At 54.0% G+C, this 25,746-nt stretch overlaps 1 protein-coding gene across 1 annotated transcript in view; it reads left to right on the top strand.

The window, feature by feature from the left end:
- The window catches only part of ADAMTS3 (ADAM metallopeptidase with thrombospondin type 1 motif 3), a gene marked incomplete at its 5' end in the record, with an annotated part of 86,854 nt that overhangs the window by 49,337 nt on the left and 11,771 nt on the right, over positions 1-25,746 (top strand). The window contains 12 exons of the mRNA XM_084266961.1: positions 8,875-9,074; positions 10,225-10,308; positions 11,133-11,289; positions 12,441-12,546; positions 13,727-13,870; positions 15,646-15,778; positions 16,709-16,822; positions 17,763-17,908; positions 18,392-18,567; positions 20,530-20,663; positions 21,175-21,298; positions 23,684-23,740. Coding sequence (XP_084123087.1) covers positions 8,875-9,074; positions 10,225-10,308; positions 11,133-11,289; positions 12,441-12,546; positions 13,727-13,870; positions 15,646-15,778; positions 16,709-16,822; positions 17,763-17,908; positions 18,392-18,567; positions 20,530-20,663; positions 21,175-21,298; positions 23,684-23,740 — 1,575 coding nt within the window. The remainder of the gene's footprint in view (positions 1-8,874; positions 9,075-10,224; positions 10,309-11,132; positions 11,290-12,440; positions 12,547-13,726; positions 13,871-15,645; positions 15,779-16,708; positions 16,823-17,762; positions 17,909-18,391; positions 18,568-20,529; positions 20,664-21,174; positions 21,299-23,683; positions 23,741-25,746) is intronic.

The following is a 25,746-nucleotide window of genomic DNA, read 5'->3' as shown; positions in this document are numbered from 1 at the left end:
ACCGCAGCCCCTTCTTGCTCTGCAGCACTGGAGGAGAAGGGCTCCGCTCGGATTTTTGCCATTATCTTGGCTGGTATCATGCTACATGGGCTGTTTGGACATAGCTTGGGATGGGGGACATTTGTTGCTCTTGGAGCTCTGACTTCCAGCTCCTTCATGGAGAACAAAAAAAGGCAGGAAGCTGAGTTCAGCAGCACCAAGTTCATAGTTGGAGCTTTTCCTTTCTGTTTCTGCCAGGGGAATTTGGGGAAATGGCTGGAATTCCGAGGGGCTCGTTATCTGGGACTAACACTGTGATGCTTTTTTTGGAAATGGGGATTATTTGCTGTCCTGCTGCTCCTACGCCTCTGCTGGGTCAGTCGCTTCTCTTGCCTCATCGTTTCAAACAGCTTTTCCTCCAGGTTTGATCGCTACTCTTACGTTACTCCGGCTGCCATCCTCCTCTGGGGACCTGGCCAGCTTAACCACACTGTCAACTCTGAATCCAGAGTAGGGATAAAATCACCTTTGTGCTAACTGAACAGAGTTGAAGTCTGCAATTTTGGGATGAAATTAGATGAAATCTTTAAAAAACAGGAGCAGGAATTCGTGTGGGCCCGGCTGTCAGCCACACTCTTTTATGTGAGGTGTTTCTCCACATCAAGTACTCCAGTTTCATGTCAGAAAACTGGTGTCCTGTAACTTAAAATGTAAGTTTTGCTTAAAATCATTAAATTTCCCACTTATGTTTATGAGTGTGCTTAACAGATGGGGAGACTGTGTCCAGTGCTGGGCTCCCTGGGACAAAACAGCCAGGGGTCTCCTGGAGAGAGTCCAGCGGAGGCTGCGAAGGGGATGAAGGGCCTGGAGCATCTCCCCTGTGAGGAAAGGCTGAGTGAGCTGGGGCTGTTCAGCCTGGAGAGAAGCAGCCTGAGAGGGGATCTGATCAATGGGGATCAACAGCTGAAGGGTGGCACACAGGGGACATGGGCAGCCTCTTCTCCGGGTCTGTGGGGACAGGACAAGGGCCGATGGCCTCAAGTTGGAGCCTGAGAAGTTCCACTCCAATGTGGGGAAGAACTTCTTCCCGGTGAGGGTGAGGGAGCCCTGGGCCAGGCTGCCCAGGGGGTGTGGAGTCTCCTTCTGTGGAGAGATTCCAGCCCTGACCTGTCCTAGGGACCCTGCTTTGGCAGGGGCTTGGACCCCATGGGCTCTGGAGGTCCCTTCCACCCCTGTGATTCTGTGACTGTTCTGGGGAGACCTCACCTGCAGTGCTGGGTCCAGCTCAGCACAAGAAGGGTGTGGACCACTTGGAGCAGGTCCAGAGGAGGCTACAGAAATGATCCAGGGGCTGGAGCAGCTCTGCAGTGAAGCCTGGCTGAGAGAGGTGGGCGGGTTTAGCCTGGAGAAGAAAAGACTCCGGGGAGAGTTCTGAGTGCCTTCTAGTCCCTGGAGGGACCTACAGGAAAACTGGGAAAGAACTGTTCCCGAGGGCATGGATTGATAGGATGAGGGCAATGGTTTAAACTAGGGCAGGGCAGGGTTAGGTGAGACCTGAGGAAGGAGTTCTTCCCTCTGAGGGTGGTGAGCCACTGGCCCAGGGTGCCCAGAGAGGTGGTGGAGGCCCCATCCCTGGAGACATTCAAGGTCAGGCTTGATGAGGCTCTGAGGAACCTGCTCTAGTGAAGTTGTCCCTGCTCACTGCAGGGTGGGACTGGATGGCCTTGGAAGGTCCTTTCCCACCTCATGCAGTCTGGGAATCTGTTGTGGTGCTGATCACAGCACAAATATTGAGAACCCTTGCACTGCTGGGGACGTACAGAAGTCCCTCCTCAGCCCAGCCCAAGCTCCGTGCCAGGCTGAGCGGGCTGCCTGCTGGGCAGGGTTCCTCTTTTAGCCAGACACGCCTCCCTGCCCCAGTAATCCCGTATCCAAGGGAGCCGTGCTCCATCCCCATGGCCAGTGCAGTCGGCTCTGCCGGCACTGGGAGGCTTAAGGCAGATCAAGGGGCCAGCAGAGCGTAATTGCTGGTGACAGTAGGGATCGAGCTGCCCAGTAAAGATCCTGGCTGCAGCTGGGATCATCTGGGAGTAGGGATGAGCATGGGCTGTGCCATGCTCCTGCAATGGTACCAGGTGCCACGTGTGGGGAACCAGCTCCCTTCACAGCACTGGAAGCGAAGCAGCCATATGGAAACACAGCTCTCCCTTTGTCCAGGCGACACCAACAGCCATCGTGGTACTGAGGGACAGGCAGAGCAGAGGCTGGAGGAGCCACGCTGAGGAGAGAACATCGTATGTAAGGGCAAAGGGCAAGGGAAGCCTGGGCCAAGAGTTCTGTGAAGCTTTTGTCACTGAGAATCGGTTCGTTTGCTTCTTTCCACTTTTCCTCTTTCCCCTCCCTGCATGTCGTTCATCTCCTTACAAATGCAGCTTCCTGTCTTTATTTCCTGGGAGGGATTTTTGCTCCTGTTGCTGACTTCTGTCTCGTTTTTTTCCTCTCCCCCCACTTTTGGGGTGAGGGGAGAGAGCAGCTGCACAGTGCTCAGCTGCCAGCTGGGGCACACCCTCCCAAATCCTCTGAGGATTGGCTGAGGGAGCTGGGGGTATTCAGCCTGGAGAAGGGGAGGCTGAGGGGAGACCTTCACTGCCCTGCCAGGAGGGTGCAGAGAGGTGGGCGATGGTCTCTTCAGCCAGGGGACAGGAGATGGGACGAGGGGGAATGGGCTCAAGCTGCCCCAGGGCAGGGTCAGCTCAGCTGGGAGGGAAAAGTTCTTCCCTGGCAGAGTTGTGGGGCTGTGGCACAGGCTGCCCAGGGAGGGGGCTGAGTCCCCAGCCCTGGGTGTGTTTAACAGCCGGGGAGATGAGGTACTGAGAGATCTGGGTCAGCACAGGACAGGGATGGTTGGACTTGATGAGCTTAAAGGGCTTTTGCAACCTGGTGATTTGGTGATGCTGTGATTCTGTGGCTCTGTGATGCCTTCTTCCTTGATGAATCCGGGGATGTCAATACTCAGGTGGATGTAGTGATGCATGAAGATGTGAGTTCTTCTAGGGGTATTAGTGCTGAGTTCTGCTGTTTCTGGAGAGTATCTGATTTGGGAGTCGCATGCTTTGCCCCCGTACTGGCTGGGAACATGGGCACCCACGGGCTGATGCTCAGAGCTGTAGCAGCACGGGGAACCCTCGTGTGCCGACATGCTCCATCCCAGCAGAGCAGCTGTCCAGGAGCACAGGACAAACCACTGATGACTTTCTTCGTCCTACCTGCCAACTGGACAGCAGAGCCACTGCAGATGCCTTTGTCCCTGGTTCTGGGCATTGATAGAGCCAATGGTTTTGAACATGGGACTTTTTCCCTGGTGGGTTTTCACCTCTCGTTACCATTGTGTGTAAAGGGCCGGCTTGGTGACCAATCCTGGCGTAACCTCCCGGCTCTGGGCTGCGCTGGTTTGCACTGGAGGGGCAGTGATGAAGCCATTTGTCTGCAGTCATGGCATGAGCTCATGTCATGCTGATAGGCTGATGTTTAACTGAACAGCTTAGTGCTGTGTAAGCGAAGGAGGAACGGCTGTGCTTGTTTAGGTGTGTGTAATACATGACCCACGAGCTTCTGCTGCGTAGCTGGTGCTTGCACGTACCCACCAGTGTAAGATAGTGGTCAGGTCTCTTGAAGAGCCAGACCCCAATATTCAGGTCTCCCTGCTCAGGGTCATCATCATCATAATTTCCTGATAGAATGTTCTCATGGTACAGGACAAACCCTCAGTTTATTACTGACCAGGGGCCTAAATGCAGCACGCTCGCTGATCAGTGGAGAGAAACAGATCTCCTTATCACTCAGTGGCTGATGGATGGTATCCTAGTTGGTGGTAGAGAGTCCCAGAGTGGGCAATGACCATTGCTCTCTGTATGCCCCTCTTGCCCATCTCCATGTTCAACTCTTGTTCTCCAAACTTGCTTTTCCAACCTTGTCATTCTGTAATATATATATATCTCCAAGAATATATATATATATATTTATCCAAGAAAAGCTAACTAGGTGACCTGATAATAGTTTATTAGTAATTGAGACTTTTGATAGTGGTCTTGTGGGGTTTTTTTAATTAACAATTATAAATATCAGAACTAATAGCTAAAAATCGGAGTGACAACTTGAAAATAGAGTGCATCTTTTGGATTATCAAGACAGTAAAAAATAACTTTTATATATATATATATCTCCTTATGGCCCCTGGCACAAAGGGAAGCCATGCTGAGCAAGGCACGCGGCGCTGATCCGACTGCGGGCTGACTTGGCTGGTGTGGCCCGCGAAGCCAGGCAGTTGTCACCTGGCCGTGGGCAATGCCTTGCTGCAGCTAAAGCCCAGCTAAAAATAAGGTCAAGAGCAGATGAGCCAGGGCAAGGCCACACTAAGCCAGCACAGAGCTGTGATGGGTATTAGCGGTGCCGTGGCAAGGTGCCCATGTGTTCTGCAGGCTCTATGGGTGGTTGGTAGGAGTTGCTCCTCCTTGTTGCAGCAGGGGATGTGGAGAGCATCCCTCCTGTGCTCTGAGGCTTCTCGCTGTCAAAGCAGGACCCAGCAGGCCTCCAGCAAAGACTGGCAGTGTGTTCAAGGTGAGCTCAGTTTGGTCCTGAGACTCACTCATCATCTCAGCCACTAGACCCGGGGGACATCAGCGACTGCTGGTTGAAGTTCCCCTGCCCTGTGGCACCTTCTGCCCATCTTCTTGGGACCCTGTTGAGCACCTTGTGTGTGTCTTTGGGTATTTCTTGGGGCAGAGCAGTCACAGCCCCTTCTTCTTAAAGCTACAAAACCTATAGGAGGAGTTCCCAGCACGTGTAACCACCGAAACAGTTTAGCTCACGTGGGGACTATGGAAGGGAAGTCTTTAGAGGGGTGATCCCTTTAGAGGAACAATCCCATCAGTGTGCTTTGGTGTCCAGGTGACATGGGCCTCATTCTCTTCTGAAAACAAGCCCTGTCCTTCAAAGTTGGTGTCCCTCTAACGTGTGCCTCCTGCTTGCTGCCCATCAGCCAGACCTACTCTGGCTCCAGATGTTCAAGGCTGTAAATGTATTGGGTAACCTGGACATCCCATTACTTATGATGGTGCAGTGCTGGTAACACCACTCACCCAGGGTGGGTTCTGAGCTGGTTCTCCTCTTGCAAGTCTTAGAACCTTAGAACCAGTGATGTTTCCACTGCTTACATCCTCCTAAGACCCAGAGCACAGCAAGGTCAGAGACCAGTCGAAAAGCAAATCAGCCGAAGGCAGCGCTGGTGCCAGGGGAACTGTCACCGTGCCGAGTGTGAGCTGGCACTGGCATGCTTGTCCTCCCCAGCATTGGGAACCCTGGGATGGAGCGGTGTTGCTCTCGTGCTCTTTGTGTGACCAGTTTCTGCTCCTGGGATGGAAGGAGAGCGGTTAGTAGCTGCCCAAGTTCAGGCGTGTTTAATTACAGCTTCCTAATTGCCTGGAAGTTCCAGGCTTGTTCTGAGTGTGCTGCTGCCTGGGCCGGATAACCAGGAATGAAGGGCCTGGAGCATCTCCCCTGCGAGGAAAGGCTGAGTGAGCTGGGGCTGTTCAGCCTGGAGAGAAGCAGCCTGAGAGGGGATCTGATCAATGGGGATCAATAGCTGAAGGGTGGCACACAGGGGGACATGGGCAGCCTCTTCTCCGGGTCTGTGGGGACAGGACAGGGGCCGATGGCCTCAAGTTGGAGCCCAGGAAGTTCCACCCCAATCTGGGGAAGAACTTCTTCCTGGTGAGGGTGAGGGAGCCCTTGGACAGACTGCCCAGGGGGTGTGGAGTCTCCTTCTGTGGAGAGATTCCAGCCCTGACTTGTCCTAGGGACCCTGCTTTGGCAGGGGGTTGGACCTCATGGGCTCTGGAGGTCCCTTCCAACCCCAGTGACTCTGTGGATCTGTGACAAGGGTGAATGCTTAGCTTCATGGGACTTCTCTTTCTTGTGATTTGAAGGACCTAATAAATCAAAGCACACAAGTTTCAGCACACCCCAGAACCTAATGAGAACATCCTGTCATAATATTATCCACTCGCCGGCCTGGGTGGTTTCTCTTGCGATTGCTGATCCCTCCTACCAGCAGCGCCACAAAATATTCCCATGTAATCAGTACCCGGGGAAAGAGGTTGGAAGTCAGCTGGAGCTGTTTGGAGCTAGTGTTTGACCTACATGATCCTTGTGTCCTTCCCTGGCTTTTCAAAACCCAGGCTTAAAATAAGGCTCAGCAGGGAATAAACCCGGAGCCCTCGCAGGCCTGTTGGGGTGTGGATGCTGAGTTTTGTTATCACGAAGCATCCTGCTGTGTTTCCCATCCTGACTTCTGTGTCAGGAGCTCTGCAGAAGCCAACAGGGATCCTCATGTTCCTGCTGAAGTGTGGGAGCCAGCTGCCCAAACATCTGGCTGCCTGCTTCCGGGAGCTTCTGTTGCTGCATCTGAGGGGCTGGGTCTTAAGAGGCATCAGCACCTCGGCTTCTTCTGTGATGTAGCATAGGACAGGAATGGTTGGACTTGATGATCTTAGAGGGCTTTTCCAACCTTGGGATCCTGTGATTCTCCTTGGAGGAGAGCTGGTAAGGAGCAAACCACGCTGGCAGCAGAGCGAGTCATGGAGCTGTCGGGAATCCCTGGCAGGACTTGAAACTGTTCTGGAGCTGCCTGGGCTGCACACAAAGGAGAGGTGAGTTTGTGTATGGCCAGCTGCTGAGGGCCTTTGGCAGGCTGGTCTGTGTGGAGCATGGATAACATCTGGGTAACGTCATGTTCCTCAGCTTTCAGAGGCTTGAGGCTGCAGAAGAGCTTTCTCCTGACAGCGGTTCTGTCTCTTGAGGACTGGGCTGCTCAGGAGAGCGAGGAGGACCACAGTGTTAGGGACAGGGTTACGGTGGTGACTCAGAAACCTTCAACATCAGACTCTGAAAGAATCACAGACTCACAAAATTGTAGGGGTTGGAAGGGACCTTGAGAGATCATCAGGTCCAACCCCCAAAAGAGGTGGCAATCAGAACTTGGAACAGGGGGATTTCTGGGAGATGCTGGGGGAAATGGGGAGACAGGAGGCAGGCTTCCCGGGGCTGCAGCAGGGCTCTGCTTTTGGAGCACACCCAGCTGGGTTCCCAGAGAGGCTCTGTAGATACACCCATGCTTGAGAAGAAACCTCCCAGCCGATTCCAGCAGTGTGGATTCAGGTCCCCAGAGGTGGCACAAGGTGAGGTGAGCAGCTGGGGCTTTCAACAGAACACAATGACAGCACATGGAGAGATTTCCTTCTGCAGGCACAAAGCTGCTCCTGCCTTTTCCCCACAGAGGAGCTCCAGATGTTCTTTGCTCTCCCCTTTTTCCCTGGACAATGCTAGGCAGGCTCTGATGTGTGCCAGGGGAAAAGAGTGGGGGGAAACCACACGTGTGCATGAGGTGCTGGATGTTTTGTACCCATAGTCATCTCCCTTGGCGAAGGAGCACAGGCTCACCTGGCAGGTAAGAGCCCTGTATGAAGGGGGCAGGTGACCAGCAGAATAAAAAAGGAAGAGATAATGAACTGACTAATTCCAGAATGAGATTAGGAAGGATCAGCCTGTCTAGTGCAGATCTGCAGACAAACAGAAGGGTTTCCTCTGCGCATAACAGAGAGTATTGCCATGGGGCGATGGCTGCCCCCGCCGTGGTGGTTCACTGTGCCCTCCCTGCTGCTGAGCAGGCTTTGTAGATTAATGTGCAGAGAGCCTTTGTCTTCAGGTGATTAATTTAAGTCACTCCATTCAGCAAAAGCCTCGCTAGGATCAGTTCCTGCTCACGAGAAGGGGGTGGGTTCTTTGGTTTGTGTCACAGTGACTTAAAGCTGGAGGAGGGAAGGGTTAGAGGAGATCTTAGGGGGAAGTTCTTTGCAGAGAGAGTGGTGAGGGGCTGGAAGGGGCTGCCCAGAGAGGGGGTGGGTGCCCTGTGTCTGGGGGTGTTCAAGGCCAGGTTGGCTGGGGCCCTGGGCAACCTTGTGTAGCTCCAGGCCTGGAGGTTGGTGTCCCTGCCTGTGGCAGGGGGTTGGAGCACTGTGATCCCTGGGGTCCCTCCCAACCCAGACCAGTCTGGGGTTCTATGATTTGATGATTCTATGACTTGCTCTGTAGGAGAGATTAATGAGGAGGATTGCTTTCTGCGTCACCCCCAGTACCAGTGTGAGGTCGGGGTGCCCACAGGCACTCCCATGGCGTTCACCTCACACATCTGCCTCCCCCCAAACTGTTCTTCTGGAAACCACCCACGTGTTCCACCGCTGGCAGATGGGACACTCCCTGCTGCTCCGTAGAGCGATACCAGCTTCAGGCACCTCAGGTTTCCCTGAGCCCTGGATTAACACACGGAATTCCTGATGTGTCTTCCTTTGAATGCCACATGGCCTTAGGTTAAACAATGAGGTTCAAGAGGGCCAAGGGCAGAGTCCTTCACATGGGACACAACATGGGTGACTGCAGGCTGAACAGGAGCCACCAGTGTGCCCAGGTGGCCAAGAAGGCCCACGGCATCCTGGCTTGTGTCAGAGCCAGCATGGCCAGCAGGTTTGGGGCAGCATGGGAGAAAGGAGAGGGACATTCTGGGTTGGCAAGGGAAGGATTTGGCCTAAATCTCCTTAAGGATCAATGTTCCACTTGAAAGAACCACCAACCATGTAACGAATGATGGAACCACATCACTGACTGGTTGAGTGGCTTCTTTCATTGGGTATCCAGTAATCCCCCCACACCCGGGACCATCTCGTCGGAGTTCCTGGCCTGTTTTATCCGAAGAAGAGGTGACTGTGCAGGTGAGGACGTCCTGCAGGAGGATGTTTCTGAAGCAAAGCAGTGCAGATGCTTATGTCTGACTGTCTCTTACAGGGTCTCTCCTTGGCGGGCTCGGAGACCTGGGTTCCCTGTATGGCCACGTAGAGCAGCAGCTGAACGAGACCCTGAGGCGCCGCAGGCACGCTGGAGATGATGACTACAACATCGAGGTGCTGCTGGGCGTGGACGACTCCGTTGTCCGATTCCATGGCAAGGAACACGTTCAAAACTACCTCCTCACCCTCATGAACATCGTGAGTACCACCCATAGCACTCCAGCCCTTGTTTTGGAAGGTGAAAGGCTTCTGTGAAGAAACTGGGAGACTGTGCCTGGTACCACTCCAGATCTGCTGCTGATGGTTCTCTCTCTTCTCAAGATGTCCCTTTAATTGATCTTTGTTGCAGTAGTGTTCTAGGGCATGTTCTAGGGGCGTTCCAGGAATTTGGAAATGCTTGGGAAACAGTGGGGGAAACGTCAGCTTGGTGCATTTCAAACAATGCTGAGCTTCTTGTGGCACAGCTTGGATGGCAAACTGGGGTAAAGGACAGACACACAAAGCACAGGAGTGTCCTGAGCATTTAACAACTCTTGGGAAGAGAGCAAACCTCCTGGTTGAGTCTGTTCCTTCGCTGTGCTGGCAGCATCTGTATTCATAGAGAAGCTGCAGCGGAGATTCTCTGTGTCCAGTTATGGGCTACTGTGTCCAGTTATGGGCCCCTCACCAAAAGAAGGACGTGGAGGTCCTGGAGCATGTCCAAAGAAGGGCAGCCAGGCTGGGGAAGGGGCTGGAGAGCAAATCCTCTGAGAAGCGGCTGAGGCAGCTGGGGGTGTTCAGCTTGGAGAAGAGGAGGCTGAGGGGAGACCTTCTCCCCACCTCCACTGCCCTGCCAGGAGGATGCAGAGAGGTGGGCGATGGTCTCTTCAGCTAGGGGACAGGAGATGGGACGAGGGAGAATGGCCTCAAGCTGCCTCAGGGCAGGGTCAGCTCAGCTGGCAGGGAAAAGTTCTTCCCTGGCAGAGTTGTGGGGCTGTGGCACAGGCTGGCCAGGGAGGGGGCTGAGTCCCCAGCCCTGGGTGTGTTTAACAGCCGGGGAGATGAGGTCCTGAGAGATCTGGGTCAGCACAGGACAGGGACGGTTGGACTCCCTGGGCTTAAAGGGCTTTTCCAACTTTGTGATTCTGTGTCCCAGTCACAGCCAGCCCTTCCAGTCCAGCAGCTGCACGCTGAAGGGACCAGCTACACCAGCAGCCCAGGGACACCATGATAATGGAGGAGGCTTTGCTAGGCCAGCAGTTGGTCCCCTGCCGAGTCAGTGGGGACCTCAGCCCCCCTCAGCAGCGTGCACATTGTCTCAGGTATCAGCAGTGGGGTTCTCTTTCTAATCTTTCCTTTCTTACCTCAGGTGAATGAAATCTACCACGACGAATCCCTGGGCGTTCACATCAACGTCGTGCTGGTCCGGATGATCATGTTGGGTTACGCAAAGGTAAGAAGCTTCCAAACCCTCTGCTTCCATCATCTTTCTGGCTGCCATCCCTGAGAATCCCACAAAGGGCTCTGGGAACAGGCTCCTACCTAACAGCTAGTTCCCAAGCACTGCTTTCCCTGCTCAGTTTGTGCCCTCGTACCTGAGCCTGGCCATGTGTGTCCCTTTTGGGTCATGGTGGCCTTTTGAGAATGTGTTTACAGGGCCATCTTAGGCTTGCAGCCTGAATTCTTGCCCTTGCAAGTTCTTGAAAAATCACACCAGTTTAGCAGAAGCAATCATCTTGGTAGTCCATCACATGTTGTCCATCCCCCGAGCAGCCCGTTAGTGTAACCATCCCCCTTTCTCATTTTGGGTGCTCTCCTTGGGGCACAGCATGTTCCTCTGTGTTTTACCCTGAGCGGTACTTGTCCTGCTCCATTGATCTTGCTGGTTAAACACACTTGGAGACCTTTGAAAGAAATCCTCTTGGAATTATTGAGGACAAGAGGAAAGCACCCCAATGTCACAGAAGAAATGGCAATGGCCTTGTTCAATCCTAACACCCGGCTGGGGGTTCCTCCTGCATGCTGCAGGCTGTTCTTGTCATCAAGGGTGTCAATGCTCCTTAAACTTCAAAAAAAGCCCCCAAAGCTGTCTGGTTACACATGCATGGTCACTATGAACATGCATGTTTAATCATAGGAAGGAAGGATGTCATGCCTTAGAGTGGGAGGGTATGAGGAGGAGAGACATGGGCACCCAGCTGGTGCTCCAAGAAAATCAAAACTTGTCTGGATTTCCTGCCTTGGGGAGCTCCTGGCTCTGATGTGTTGCTCTTTCAGTCCATTAGCTTGATCGAACGGGGGAACCCCTCGAGAAGCTTGGAGAACGTTTGCCACTGGGCCTATCAGCAGCAGAAGTCAGACCCCAATCACTCTGAGCACCACGATCATGCCATCTTCTTAACCAGGCAAGATTTTGGGCCCGCTGGTATGCAAGGTAATGCAGCTGACCTGGAGCAAAACACTCTGGATTGGGTGTTTCTGCCAGAAAAAGAGGAAAAACTGAAAATTGCATTGTTCTGTGACCCTGAGGCAACAAGGGACATAGGCCTTGACTCAGGAAATCCTTAGGCAAGTGTTGGGTTTTAAAGATGTACTGAAACCTGGTCCAGGTGGGGATGGTGTGTGTGCTCCTGGTAGTGTCCAGCAGCTGGTTGTGGCTTCAGGGAGTTCCCATATGGGACTGCCCACATGCTGGGCAGAGAAGGGCCTTCCTCCCTTTCCTCCTCACACTCTGCAGCAGCAGGCAGGCCTTGCCAGGGCCGTCCTTGCTGCTCGTACCCAACTGCAGCAGATTAAGTTGCTTACCTGTCACTCAGCATTGGTGAGGCCACACCTCAAGTGCTGGGTCCAGTTCTGGGCCCCTGACTCTGAGAAGGACCTGGAGGTGCTGGAGCGTGTCCAGAGAAGGGCAACCAGGCTGGGGAAGGGGCTGGAGGGCAAATCCTCTGAGGAGCAGCTGAGGGAGCTGGGGGTGTTCAGCCAGAAGCAGAGGCTGAGAGGTACGATGACGGTACTAGCACGAAAATAGCCCAGCCTGTGGCTTTGCCTTTTGGTGGAACAGGAATCTTGGGTGGTTTTGGTGCTCAGAGTGCCTCAGAGACCCAACACAGCTGCCTGTGCATGCAGTCCCGCTGTGTCGGGGACATGTACTCTGTTTGGCAGTAATTGCAAAGCCAGAGAAAAAACTGAGTCACAAGACAGTGCCCCTGGGTTCTGCACGGGGGGAGTTTACTGAGGGGGGTGGGTCTTGTTTAAAATAGATGTAAAGGGTAGGGGAATTGGACGTGTTGGACACAGGGGGACATGGGCAGCCTCTTCTCAGGGTCTGTGGGGACAGGACAAGGGCCAATGGCCTCAAGTTGGAGCACAGGGAGTTCCACCCCAATCTGGGGAAGAACTTCTTCCCGGTGAGGGTGACGGAGCCCTGGGACAGGCTGCCCAGGGGGTGTGGAGTCTCCTTCTCTAGAGAGATTCCAGCCCTGACCTGTCCTAGGGACCCTGCTTTGGCAGGGGCTTGGACCCCATGGGCTCTGGAGGGCCCTTCCCACCCCTACAAGTCTTTGATTCTGTGATTTCTCTCCACAGGCTACGCTCCTGTCACTGGCATGTGTCACCCAGTCCGAAGCTGCACCCTCAACCACGAGGATGGGTTTTCATCAGCTTTTGTTGTTGCTCATGAAACCGGCCACGTGTAAGTGGAACCTGCACAGTTACACTGCCAATACAGAACCTCACCTCCTGCTCGCTGCCAGGGGTTCAGTCCTAACAGCTCCCTGAGAGCTGCCCTGGTTCCTGTTCCATCCTCTGGGGTTGCATCTGTTGGGGAAGGAAGGAAGATATAAGTAGGAAAGGGGAAAAGAAATGGGGAAGGAAAGGAAAAGGGAAATGAGAAAGGAAAGGGGAAATGGAAAAGGAAATGGGGAAGGAACGGAAAGGGGAAATGGGGAAGGGAAGGAAAGGAAAGGGGAATGGGGAAATGGGAAAGAGGGAAGGTGAAAGAAAAAGGTAAATGGGAAGGGAAAGGGGGAAGGGGAAAGGAAGGGGGGAAGGGGAAATGAAAGGGGGAAGGGGAAAGGAAAGGAGAAAGGGAGAAAGAAAGGGGGAAGGGGAAAGGAAAGGAGAAAGGGAGAAAGAAAGGAGAAAGGGGGAAAGAAAGGAGAAAGGGGGGAAGAAAGGAGAAAGGTGAAAAGAAAGGGGAAATGGGAAAGGAATGGGGGAAGGGAAAGGGGGAAGATATTTCCTCTAGGTCTAGGAAGAGGTCAGTATGAAACCGGGAGGGTGCAGGCAGTGGTGACAGTAGCTTGTCAAGCATCCTGAACTTCTTTCTTCTCATGGACTGAAAGTGCCAGTTGGTTGGTTTTGGCACCTCTTCCAGAAACACGAAGCTGGGAGCAGCTGCTTAGGCCAAGCTCAAGCACCAGGGATCTGAGTGCTGCCTCCCTGCAGTCACTGGGAGGAGTTATCCCAGCTGGAGATGAGCGGGGCACTAAGCTGTACCAGGCTGCACATGGAGATGTGACCATGGTAGTAGCTCTTTGGAGACACAACGCAGAACTTCTCTCTGCTCTGTGGGCAATAAGTGCTCTTCATAAATGGGTGCCCAGGCAGTAGCAGTTCTCCCTAACGAGCAGAGTTGTTGTTTTCCTTTATCTGAAGCATAAGGAGTCATCTCATTTATCCATTCCTGGTCATGACAAAGAGTTTTCAGAGAGTCCTTGCGTTGGGGCATCGGAGGAGATCAGTTTGAAGACAGGGGATAGCTCTGGAGCATGGAGGATGATTTCATTTTGCATGAATATCTTTTCTTTTCAGCTCTTTCACCAGCAGAAGGGCAGATGCTGCCTGGCTCTGACAGTGACTCTTTGTTACAGGCTGGGGATGGAGCATGATGGGCAAGGGAACAGATGTGGGGATGAGACGGCGATGGGCAGCGTTATGGCTCCCTTGGTGCAGGCCGCCTTCCATCGCTACCACTGGTCCAGGTGCAGCGGCCAGGAGCTGAAGAGATACATCCAGTAAGGACCAGTCCGCGTGCGGCGGTGGCAGCTTTACTGTGGGAGGGGAGAGGAGGGGAGAGGAGAGGAGGTATGAGTGTCACAGTGGGACCCTCAACTGCGGAAGCCCTTCCCAGTGGTACAGCGGTCTCGGAGGTCCTGAGGAGTGGGAGCCTGGGGGTGGCCTGCTCTGCTTCCCAACAGCATTGAGCCTTCCTCAGAGGCATCCTGGTAGGCTGCTCCATGCCTCTGTGACCGGCTGTAACCCAGGGAATGTCGCTTCCTCACACAGGGCTGTGCTTGAAGCTGTTGCATCCTCGGAGCCAAGGGGGCAGGAGTCTCTCTGGCTGGTTTTCTGTCAGGGAGCAGGTGTTTTACCAAGGTCTTTGGTTTCCCTGGGAGTTCTGCTGTGAAAGCAGCAGGGTGAAGCCCGAAACTCCAAAAAGGAACTAGCAAAAGTTGTGGGAGAGAAGGGGGATGAAGGCACCTGTAAGGAGCAGAGGAGAGCAGCTCTCTGTACCTCCCTCCATCTATGTGCCTCTTCATCCCCTTGTTCCTCAGGCTCCCTTTTCCATGTCAAAGAGCTGGATTTGCTGGTCAGAACTGGGTGAGAAATTCAGGAACTGTCCCACATCCCCTGCATAGGAATCCCTGTTCATGACATAAAGCCTAAAACAGTAATTAATTGAGATGTAGAGCTCCCAAGTGAGATATCCCAGCACTGGAGCAGCAGTCCAGGAGCATCACTACTCCAGACTCTGATGTCTTAACAGGAATGGGAAAAAAAGCAAGCCCTATTCCTGCCCTTTGGAGAGGCAGGGCTTCATCCCCACGATTGCAGTTGGTGTCAGGTACGGGGGGGCACTTCTCAGCCTGCCTCCTGTCTGAAAGCTCCATGAAGTCCATGGAAGGACTCCCTCTGACTGCAGCAGGCTCCAGGTCAGCCTTACGTTAGGAACCATCCTCTGGCTCGAAGTCTGTTTAGATGTTGTCCTTCAGCACCGAGAGCAGAGGAGTGTTTGTTTTCTACCTCTGGCAACAGAAAACTCAAGTGCTAATTTAAAGCTGTGTTACTGGGATGGAGAAAGGCTGGAGATGCCTCCCCATGGTCCCTGGAAAACACAGGGCATTCCAATAGGACCTTCCCACCCAGTGCTCAGTCACGTTCCTGTGTGGTAGGACTGGGGCAAGCAGAAGCTGCATAAGCCAGACATCCAACAGGTTGGAGGGAAGGAGTACAGCCATACAGAGAATGAGTCCTTTGACCTTGCTGAGCCAGAGAAAAACCCTATCAAATCTCATTGCATCATGCAAATAATTAGAGGGCTGGAGCAGCTCCCCTATGGAGAGAGGCTGAGGGAGCTGGGCTGGTTCAGCCTGGAGAAGAGAAGTCTGTGGGGGGACCTCATTGCAGCCTCCCCATCCCTGAAGGGAGCAGAGGAACAGGAGGGGAATCAGCTTGTTCAAGGGCAGAGACTGGCAGGACAAGGGGGATGGAGTGAAGCTGGAGGAGGGAAGGGTTAGAGGAGATCTCAGGGGGAAGTTCTGTGCAGAGAGAGTAGTGAGGGGCTGGAAGGGGCTGCCCAGAGAGGGGGTGGGTGCCCCGTCCCTGGGGGTGTTGAAGGCCAGGTTGGCTGGGGCCCTGGGCAACCTTGTGTAGCTCCAGGCCTGGAGGTTGGTGCCCCTGCCTGTGGCAGGGGTTTGGAGCTCTGTGCTCCTTGGGGTCCCTCCCAACCCAGACCAGTCTGGGATTCGATGATTCTCATTATCTTTTTTCCCTGTCTCTCTTCCAACAGCTCCTATGACTGTCTTCTTGACGACCCTTTTGAGCACGACTGGCCCAAGCTCCCTGAGCTGCCAGGCATCAATTACTCCATGGACGAGCAGTGCCGCTTCGATTTCGGCGTCGGCTACAAGATGTGCACAGCGGTACGGCCCTGGCAGCCATCTCTGTCAGTGGGGGGCCTTAGGAACAAGCTGCAGTAGCTCACTTGCTCTAATTGGAGAGCAATTAAACGGAGCTGTAATGAGGAGAGAGAGGTTTATGAGTGAAACCCGGTCATCCAGGTCATTTGATTTAAGGGTCAAGGGGTGGTGGCCTGGTCCTCATGACGCTGGCTTGTGGTAGTGATCCTACAACGGGAGGAAGAAGGGGAAAACCTCCTTTTCCTCCCAGCTGTGGGGTCTCCCCCTTTCGTCCTCTCACCAGCACAAGACACAGGGACACAGGGAACAAGCACTGCTGTCTCCTTTCTGAGGATACCCTGCCCTCTCCTTTCTATACGCCCTGTACTCACTGGTGGCCATGGGGGTGAGATGAGTTAGGGCCATGGAGATGATCAGAGGTCTGGAGCAGCTCCCCTACGGAGAGAGGCTGAGGGAGCTGGGCTGGTTCAGCCTGGAGAAGAGAAGGCTGTGGGGGGACCTCATTGCAGCCTTCCCATCCCCGAAGGGAGCAGAGGAACAGGAGGGGAATCAGCTTGTTCAAGGGTAGAGACTGGCAGGACAAGGAGGCTGGAGTGAAGCTGGAGGAGGGAAGGGTTAGAGGAGATCTTAGGGGGGAGTTCTTTGCAGAGAGAGTGGTGAGGGGCTGGAAGGGGCTGCCCAGAGAGGGGGTGGGTGCCCCGTGTCTGGGGGTGTTCAAGGCCAGGTTGGCTGGGGCCCTGGGCAACCTTGTGTAGCTCCAGGCCTGGAGGTTGGTGTCCCTGCCAGTGGTAGGGGGTTGGAGCTCTGTGATCCCTGGGGTCCCTTCCAACCCAGACCAGTCTGAGGTTCTATGAGTTCACCAGATGGGTCGAATCCACACTGGACAGTGGTAATAACATAATGCTGCCTTTCATCTCATGTTCTGCATTTCAGTTCCGAACCTTTGACCCCTGCAAGCAGCTGTGGTGCAGCCATCCGGACAACCCCTATTTCTGTAAGACCAAGAAGGGACCCCCGCTTGACGGGACAGAGTGCGCCCCTGGGAAAGTGAGTTTGGGGTTGAGGGGCACAGGGGGAAGCAGGGAATTGCTCAGCCTTCCCTGGGCGGAGGGAGGGAGCTATGCTTTCCCTCCACGAACCACACAAGGTTTGCCATGGTACCCAGAAAGCCCCCACTGAGGTGTGACCCCTTCTCAGCCTCTTCCCTGGCCTTTCTGTTATGTTTCATGGACTCAAGTCTCATCTGCAAAGTGCCAGGAAGTATCTTCAGGACTCCGTGGCTGGTGGTGATGCTGTTACTGGTTCTGCTTCTTAGCACTTGTGGTCCAGACATCCCACCGCTTTCTGCTTGTGTGGCCTTGAGATCAGCCCTTTCTCCCTTTTACTGTCCCCAGTGGGGTGTCCTGCTGTTAACTCGGTTTTAACTATAAAATTATACTCAAATAAGTGTTAGTTTAGCAAATCCTGTGTGTTCTGAGATAGAGAAGAGCCACTCACACCATCTGAGCATGCCCAGGGCAGCAGCAGAGCAGCCCACTGCCCTGCACCCAGACCCTCTGCATTAGTGGGGTACAGGACCAGCATGAGGAGGGGAATAAAAGGTGGAGGTGGGGGGGGAGCATCCAATCCTCATTCAGGGATCAGGCTGCTTTGGGGGATCAGGTACTTTTGGGCCCAGAGCACATGGATCCCTCACCCTTTGGTCCTGGGAAGGTCTCTGCCCACCCTTTGTCCTCTATGAGATGTCCCTTCTCAGCCCTGTGGGCTCACTTTTTCTGCAATTACCCCAACTTCTCCTGCAGTTACCCCAACTTTTCCCATAGTTACCCCAACTTTACCTCCAGTTACCCCAACTCTTCCCACAGTAACCCCAACTTTTCCCAGTTACCCCAACTTTTCCTGCAGTTACCCCAATTTTTCCCCCAGTTACCCCTCTGGGCTGGGTGCTGTTTCTGCTCTCACCCCTCTTCCCTGCCTGGTTTCCCAGTGGTGCTACAAAGGTCACTGCATGTGGAAGAATGTGAACCAGCTGAAGCAGGACGGCAACTGGGGCCCCTGGACAAAATTCGGCTCCTGCTCACGGACCTGCGGGACTGGAGTTCGCTTTCGAACCCGCCAGTGCAACAACCCCATGTAGGTCCTGTGGGCAACTGGGAGGCGTTACCGGTGACGGTGGAAATGGGACTGGAGATAGGGCTTTTGTGGGGAGCCAGCATCCTGTTTGGAGAATCCCAGGAATTTCCAGGGGAAAGCCAGGCTGTGGGAAACCATCCCAGGGATTTAGCTGATGTGTAAGAAAGCAAAGAGGATCTAGTGTGTGAGCTCAGGAAGCAGCGGGATGCACTTAGATAACCTCAAACTGTAAATTGTCCATCAGCAGCACACGTGTGCACGTGCTGCCTCTGCATTTTGGCACGTGCCTTGGGCAGCCCAAAGTGGTGCCACCAGCATGGGCCTGTGTGGTGTGCCCCACTCTCTCCATTCCCATCACTTAACACCCCATACTGCAAAACTGTCTCTTAGAGTGTAAAATTCCATCTAAGATAGGGGACAAACAAGCCCCTGGAGTTCATCTCCAGCAGGTTTAGTATCTCCTGCCTTGTCCTCTCTTCCCAGGCCTGTTAACGGAGGCGAAGACTGTGCTGGGGTGAACTTTGAGTTCCAGCTTTGCAATACAGAGGAGTGCCCGAAGCACTTTGAGGACTTCAGAGCGCAGCAGTGTCAGCACCGCAACTCCCACTTCGAGTTCCAGAGCAGCAAACACCACTGGCTGCCCTACGAGCACCCCGACCGTGAGTCCTGCTCTTTGCCTTCACCACAGGTCACTCCCAGCACCTCCCCCAGCCGGTGAGGCTCTTGTTCCTCCTTTCCTTTCCCAGAAGGAAAGAAGAGGGGATGTGTGAGACAGAATCCCAGACTCACCAGGTTGGAAAAGCCCTTTAAGCCCATGGAGTCCAACCGTCCCTGTCCTGTGCTGACCCCCATCTCTCAGTACCTCATCTCCCCGGCTGTTAAACACACCCAGGGCTGGGGACTCAGCCCCCTCCCTGGGCAGCCTGTGCCACAGCCCCACAACTCTGCCAGGGAAGAACTTTTCCCTCCCAGCTGAGCTGACCCTGCCCTGGGGCAGCTTGAGCCCATTCCCCCTCGTCCCATCTCCTGTCCCCTGGCTGAAGAGACCATCGCCCACCTCTCTGCACCCTCCTGGCAGGGCAGTGGAGGTGGGGAGAAGGTCTCCCCTCAGCCTCCTCTTCTCCAGGCTGAACACTTCCATCTCCCTCAGCTGCTCCTCAGAGGATTTGCCCTCCAGCCCCTTCCCCAGCCTGGTTGCCCTTCTCTGGACTCGCTGAAGGATCTCCATGTCCTTCTTATGGTGGGGAGCCCAGAACTGGACACAGTACTTAAGGTGTGGATGAGATGGCTGTTGCATCCCCAAACCAGCAGGCTTCCCCCCACTCCCCCTCCTCTTAGGGACAATGTGGTGCAGCCGGGAGCCCGAGGCCCCTGCCATGTGTTGGTGGGTGCCCATGGCGTTCAGGGCTCTGTGCTGCCAAGCTCCAGCACTCAGCTCTCAGGTCTAAGTGTGGAAAGCTGCCGGCTTCCTCAGGAAAAGCTCTTCCCAGCCCTTCCCCCAGACAGCTGTATGACCTGTGAGCAAAGGGTCAGCGCTCGATGGCAACTGCTCAAAGCAGTAACAGTGGTTTCCTGTCAGTTTTCTACACAAAAAGCCCTTCTGGGTGTTTTCCCACTCTTTTATAGGTGCAGCTGCTGGGGCCTGATCCTCTCAGTCCTTGGTACTGATACCAATCCAACCCGGGCATTACCTTGAGTGACAAGGGTGGTTTCGAGCACAGAGAGATTCCCACTTGGCTGCAGGGTGTTGGGAGCTGCTGCTGGTTCTTCATAGGAGTTGGACTTGATGATCCCTATGGGTCCCTTCCAACTCAGGATATTCTGGGATTCTTGGTGTCTCCTGTGATACCCTGTGTGCAGGGGGCTGAGACAGCAGCTGGGACATAAGTGTTCAGCTGCTGTTTTCCAAAAACCAGAAGGATAAAGGGAGTGAGAGACCTGAATCCTCTGTGTGTTTTCTGCCTCTCTGTGGTTTTGTAAAACCCCCTTGGGCTGAGAGTGAAAGCTGCTGAGAGCCCAATCCACGGAGCCTCTTTGGAAAGGAACCCATGTCTCTGAGAATCACAGAGCTGTAGGGTTTGGAAGGGCCCTCCAGAGCCCATGGGGTCCAAGCCCCTGCCAAAGCAGGGTCCCTAGGACAGGTCAGGGCTGGAATCTCTCCACAGAAGGAGACTCCACACCCCCTGGGCAGCCTGGCCCAGGGCTCCCTCACCCTCACTGGGAAGAAGTTCTTCCCCAGATTGGGGTAGAACTTCCCGGGCTCCAACTTGAGGCCACCAGCCCCTGTCCTGTCCCCACAGACCCTGAGAAGAGGCTGCCCATGTCCCCCTGTGTCCCACCCTTCAGCTATTGATCCCCATTGATCAGATCCCCTCTCAGGCTGCTTCTCTGAAGCCTGAACAGCCTTGAGAATAAAAGAGATCAGTATTCCCAGAATTCCCATTAAAGAGACCATAATTCCCAGGAAAGCAATATCAGTTGGGTTTCCTTTCCCCCACTACTGTTGATAAAGGTCCTGTCACTCTGTCAGACGCTCTTCACCCCTTCCATGGGGTATTTTCCTGAAGCCCATCTGAACCACCCTTTATTTCTGCAGTCTCTTCTCTTTCCTTGCCACGCAGCTAACAAGAGGTGTCACCTCTACTGCCAATCCAAGGAAACCGGAGACGTCGCCTACATGAAGCAGCTGGCGCACGACGGGACTCGCTGCTCCTACAAAGATCCCTACAGCATCTGCGTCCGCGGGGAGTGCGTGGTGAGTCCCAGCTTCCTGGGGCTGCTCTCCAGCCCGAGCCAGAAGGCCATCCACCAGCTCTCTCAGCAGCACAGAGACAAGACTCCACATGTCTCCCTGCATGAAATCTTTGCCTTGAGCTGTTCCTCATAAGATTTGGGGTCAATCGGAGCGCCGGCACGGATGCTGGAGTGGAAACACCCAACCTCTTTTCAGCTGAGCCTTTTGCTGAGCCTTTTTTGCACTTAGTTTTGAGTATGGTAAAGAATCCTGTGGTATTTTTCTTCCTTTCCCACCCTTCTTGAAGGGTGGTGAATGTAAAGCAAGGATCCTGTGCTGGTTTTCCCAGAAAAACCACTACAGCACCGGATTTCTGAGTAATTTGCATTTCAGTATAATAGATGGGTGTTGGGTGGTAATTCCCAGCAGCAAAGTCACACTGGGGTCCCAGTGCAGCTAAAACTGGCAAGGGGTGACAAAGCCATCCCTTGGGTTTAATTCTTTGTCCTTTTTCTTACCCTTCCTCCCACAGAAAGTAGGGTGCGACAAGGAAATCGGCTCCAACAAGGTGGAAGATAAGTGTGGTGTCTGCGGCGGGGATAACTCCCACTGCCGAACCGTGAAGGGGACCTTCACCCGCACCCCCAAAAAACTCGGTAGGAACAGCATTTCCACCCCTCTGGCTGTGGTTTCTGTTGTCCATGGCTTTTCCTTCGTGCTTGCTGCTTCTGTGGAATGCAGCCTGTGCCAGGGAGCAGAGCACAGGGAGCAGAGCTCTATGCAGGGAGCAGGGCACAGGGACCAGATCTCTATGCCAGGGAGGAGAGTACAGGGAGCAGAGCTCTATGCCAGGGAGTAGGGCACAGGGAGCAGAGCTTTATGCCAGGGAGCAGGGCACAGGGAGCAGAGCTCTATGCAGGGAGCAGGGCACAGGGAGCAGAGCTCTATGCAGGGAGCAGGGCACAGGGAGCAGAGCTCTATGCAGGGAGCAGGGCACAGGGAGCAGAGCTCTGTGCTGGGGAGCAGGGCACAGGGAGCAGAGCTCTATGCAGGGAGCAAGGCACAGGGAGCAGAGCTCTATGCAGGGAGCAGGGCACAGGGACCAGAGCTCTGTGCTGGGGAGCAGGGCACAGGGAGCAGAGCTCTATGCAGGGAGCAGGGCACAGGGAGCAGAGCTCTGTGCTGGGGAGCAGGGCATAGGGAGCAGAGCTCTATGCCAGGGAGCAGGGCAAAAGGAGCAGAGCTCTGCGCTGGGGAGCAGGGTGTAGGTTGTAACCTCACAGGTGACAAGGATTCAGTCCCTGAGGAAGGAAGGATGCCCTGCTAAAGCCCAGCTCTTCTTGCTGAAGCAGAGGGCTGAAGGAGACCCTGTTTCTCTCCTGTTAAAGATCAGGCTCCTCACCTGGGTTTCCTCCTGACACCAAGGTCAGGGCATGGGTGGGAGTGTGGATTTCCATGCATGTAAATGGGCATGTGAATCCTCCTGTGGAACTGGGGGGTGATGATGCTTCCTCACAAATTCCAGTGCTTTATTCAAGTAAACAAATGAAGGATAAACACAGGTGAATCCTGAACTGAAGGTGGAAATGTTTGGTCAGGAATCCCAGCCTCACCAGGTTGGAAAAGCCCTCTAAGCCCATGGTGTCCAACCGTCCCTGTCCTGTGCTGACCCAGATCTCTCAGTACCCCATCTCCCCGGCTGTTAAACACACCCAGGGCTGGGGACTCAGCCCCCTCCCTGGGCAGCCTGTGCCACAGCCCCACAACTCTGCCAGGAAAGAACTCTTCCCTCCCAGCTGAGCTGACCCTGCCCTGGGGCAGCTTGAGCCCATTCCCTCACTTCTCCAGGCCTTGCCGTGGTGTGACTGAAATCCAGCGGAGCAGCAGCCTGGTTAAACCTTCCCTGCTGCTCTTTGGGATATTTTGCAGCCCATTTCATCTCAGTAAGGACTCAGGCTCTCCTCAGACTTCTTCAGAGATCTCTGTTTCATCAGTTATTGTTGAGCTGGGGCACAATTCCCGTGTACAATTTGCTTGAGGATATTTTGTATTTTACACTTTTCCTGCATTGCTTATTTTTAACCTCCCCACCAGTCCCAGGAAGCATCTCCTGTCTGATAGGGAGTGGGAATTTTGGGAATACCTGCCTGTTAAAGCTGAGTGGTTTGGGAGAGGCAGGGTGCAGGTAATGGGAATATCTGCACTCGCAGAGTAGGGCTGAAGGCTGCCAAAGATTTGGGCAGTGAGGAGACAAAGATGGGTAAATAAAGTGGGGAAAATACTCAGCCAAACATGCTTAGTGATTTTTACAGTAACTTTTCCAATTGGAATAGTTTACTGGTCATAATCTTCAGACTGGAGCGGAGAGCCTGTGTGAAAGGGATGCTCCCCTGGGCACGGAGCAACACAAGACCCCTTCAGACGTGGGGAGTGAGGGGCTTGAGGCTGTGACGTGGGGCTTGGATAGAAACTCAAGTGTTCCTGGAGCTGGCAGCCACCTCGCTGTTCCTAAAACTTTAGCTTAAAAAGGTCCTTTAAAAAAATTAGCAGAACTAATTCCTAATTAAGGCTGCTTGAGAGCATTTCTGATGTTTCCACTAAGAGAAAGATTGGAAATCAGGGGCAGGGAGGATATCCATGTCACAGCTTTGGTTCTTGCCCAGTAGGAGCTTTCTCTGATGAGCCTGGTTCCTGCTGCCCCTAACGCTGGTTCGCAGCTCCAAGCCCACAGTCTTTGCCCAGGCTTTGCTGTCCTCCCTGGGAGATGCACAGGGCCAACGAGGGGCCAGAAAGACACTTGATGTGCTGCTGACCCCAGGAGCGCATTGTGGCTCAGGATTTCTGCCACCAGGAACCACAGATGGGGTGATGGCATGAGACAGAGTGTCTGTCTGGGAAGCACGACCGTTCATTAACAGCTGGTGGGGCTGCTCATACCCAGATGTATCTGGAAGGGATAGAAGGGCTTATGAAATGTCAGTTGTTTTGCAGTGACTTGGGCAATCTGGTCGTTAAAAAGACTAATTGACCTCTTCCAACAGGGAAACCCTTAAGCAAGAGGTGCCAAAAAGAACTCAAGTTTCTGGAAAATGAAATCTGCAAGTATCCCACTTAAAAAAAACCACCTCCCTGGCTCTTACTGGGCTGACTTTCATTGGCTGCCGGAGCTCGCTAGATGTGTCTGGTCACCCTTTGAAACCCATTTGAACCCAGCACATAACTGGTGCTTTAAACTCGTGACGACCATCTGGCTGAGGAAGGTAGCTGATAAAACCCTGGGACCTGGCTCCTGTAGCACTAATTCCAGGCCTTCTGTTTAAGGGAGGGCAAGAGGAGCGTTTACACTGCCCAAAGGAGCTCGCAATGTTTCCCTCTCTGAAACCAAGGAGGCTAAAAATACTCTGGGTAAGTCTGAAGAGCTTGCAGGAAGAGGGGCATCCATGGCAAGCCTGGAGTTGGTGCTGCAGTTCTCCTCTCCATCCGGCAGATAACAGCAAATCAAGCCAAAGCTTTGTGTTTCCTATGCTCCAGAGGCGACTGGTGAGAGGATTGGCACGGGCTGTTTGCACAGTCGCTCCCCAGCCTGGTCCCCAGTTCTGCAGGCTCAGAGCAATGCTTTGAATTTGCAGGCAGACTGCTGGTGCCTTCGTTAGCGCCAGAGTCCCCAGGATGACACAGAATTGCTCCCACACCACATGTCTTGTGTCAGCAATGAGCAAATGATGGGGGTCTTGTCACCTCAGCAGGGTTTCTGGAGCAGGGCTGGGTTCCAGCCTTGGAGCTGGGAAGGGCGATGGGATCCTGGGCTCCATCAGCAGAGGGGTGGCAGCAGGGACAGGGAGGGGATTGTCCCTCTCTGCTCTGCCCTGTGAGGCCCCAGCTGGAGTCCTGTGTCCAGAGCTGGGGCCCCCAGTGCAAGAGAGATATGGGGCTGTTGGAGAGGAGTCAGAGGAGCCATGGAGATGATCAGAGGGGCTGGAGCAGCTCCCCTACAGAGAGAGGCTGAGGGAGCTGGGCTGGTTCAGCCTGGAGAAGAGAAGGCTGTGGGGGACCCTCATTGCAGCCTTCCCATCCCTGAAGGGAGCAGAGGAACAGGAGGGGAATCAGCTTGTTCAAGGGCAGAGACTGGCAGGACAAGGGGGATGGAGTGAAGATGGAGGGAAGGGTTAGAGGAGATCTTAGGAGGAAGTTGTTTGCAGAGAGAGTGGTGAGGGGCTGGAAGGGGCTGCCCAGAGAGGGGGTGGGTGCCCCGTGTCTGGGGGTGTTGAAGGCCAGGTTGGCTGGGGCCCTGGGCAGCCTTGTGTAGCTCCAGGCCTGGAGGTTGGTGTCCCTGCCTGTGGCAGGGGTTTGGAGCTCTGTGCTCCTTGGGGTCCCTTCCAACCCATGCCATTCTGTGATTCCTCAGGACTGCATTGCCAAGGACAGGACAGAAAGAACTTAGCTGCTAAAAAAAGGGATCTACAGGGAATTATTGTAATTAGACCTGCAGTTGTTAAAGAGAAAACACTAGAAATGTGCAGAAGCTGTGCACTCATCATGATGCTCTTGTTGAAAACACTACTAGCAGTACCTGCTGGCAGGTCCCCGGGAGGAACTGCAGTCTTCCTAATGACAGTACTTAGTGCTGCACTAATTACCTGTGGTTTGGAGGGACGAATCATGGGGATGTAAAATAAGAATAATTTTCTTTGGCAACAGTTTTCTGATCCCTGCAGTAGAGAGTTGAATTCAGGCCCAGTGACTCCAGCAGCAGCAATTTAATTGATATGTTTCAGGTTCCCAGCTGTAAATAGCTTGGGCTATGCCTCTGCCGACACACAGCGGCAACGGCGTCTGCGCTGCACCCACCTTGCCTTGGCCCTCTCAGAAGCCAGCAGACATGCCTGAGGCATTGACACCAAATGGGACAGCCAGTAAACTCCAATTTAACAGCTTGGCTGAGGAGTGACTAGGAAAAAAACACGAGGAGGACTTGTTTTCCCCCTCACCTGCCAAGGAGCATAGGAAACCTGGCTTTGCCTGGATTGTTAATCCATACGGCCTGTGGCTCTGTAGCTAGTCAAGGGACAAATAGATTTGTAAGCTGTTTCTCTTCTCTCCCCAA

Source organism: Gallinula chloropus, assembly GCF_964237585.1.
Source record: "Gallinula chloropus genome assembly, chromosome: 7".
Taxonomy (NCBI): Eukaryota; Metazoa; Chordata; class Aves; order Gruiformes; family Rallidae; genus Gallinula; species Gallinula chloropus.
This window is presented reverse-complemented; position numbering and strand designations above follow the sequence as displayed.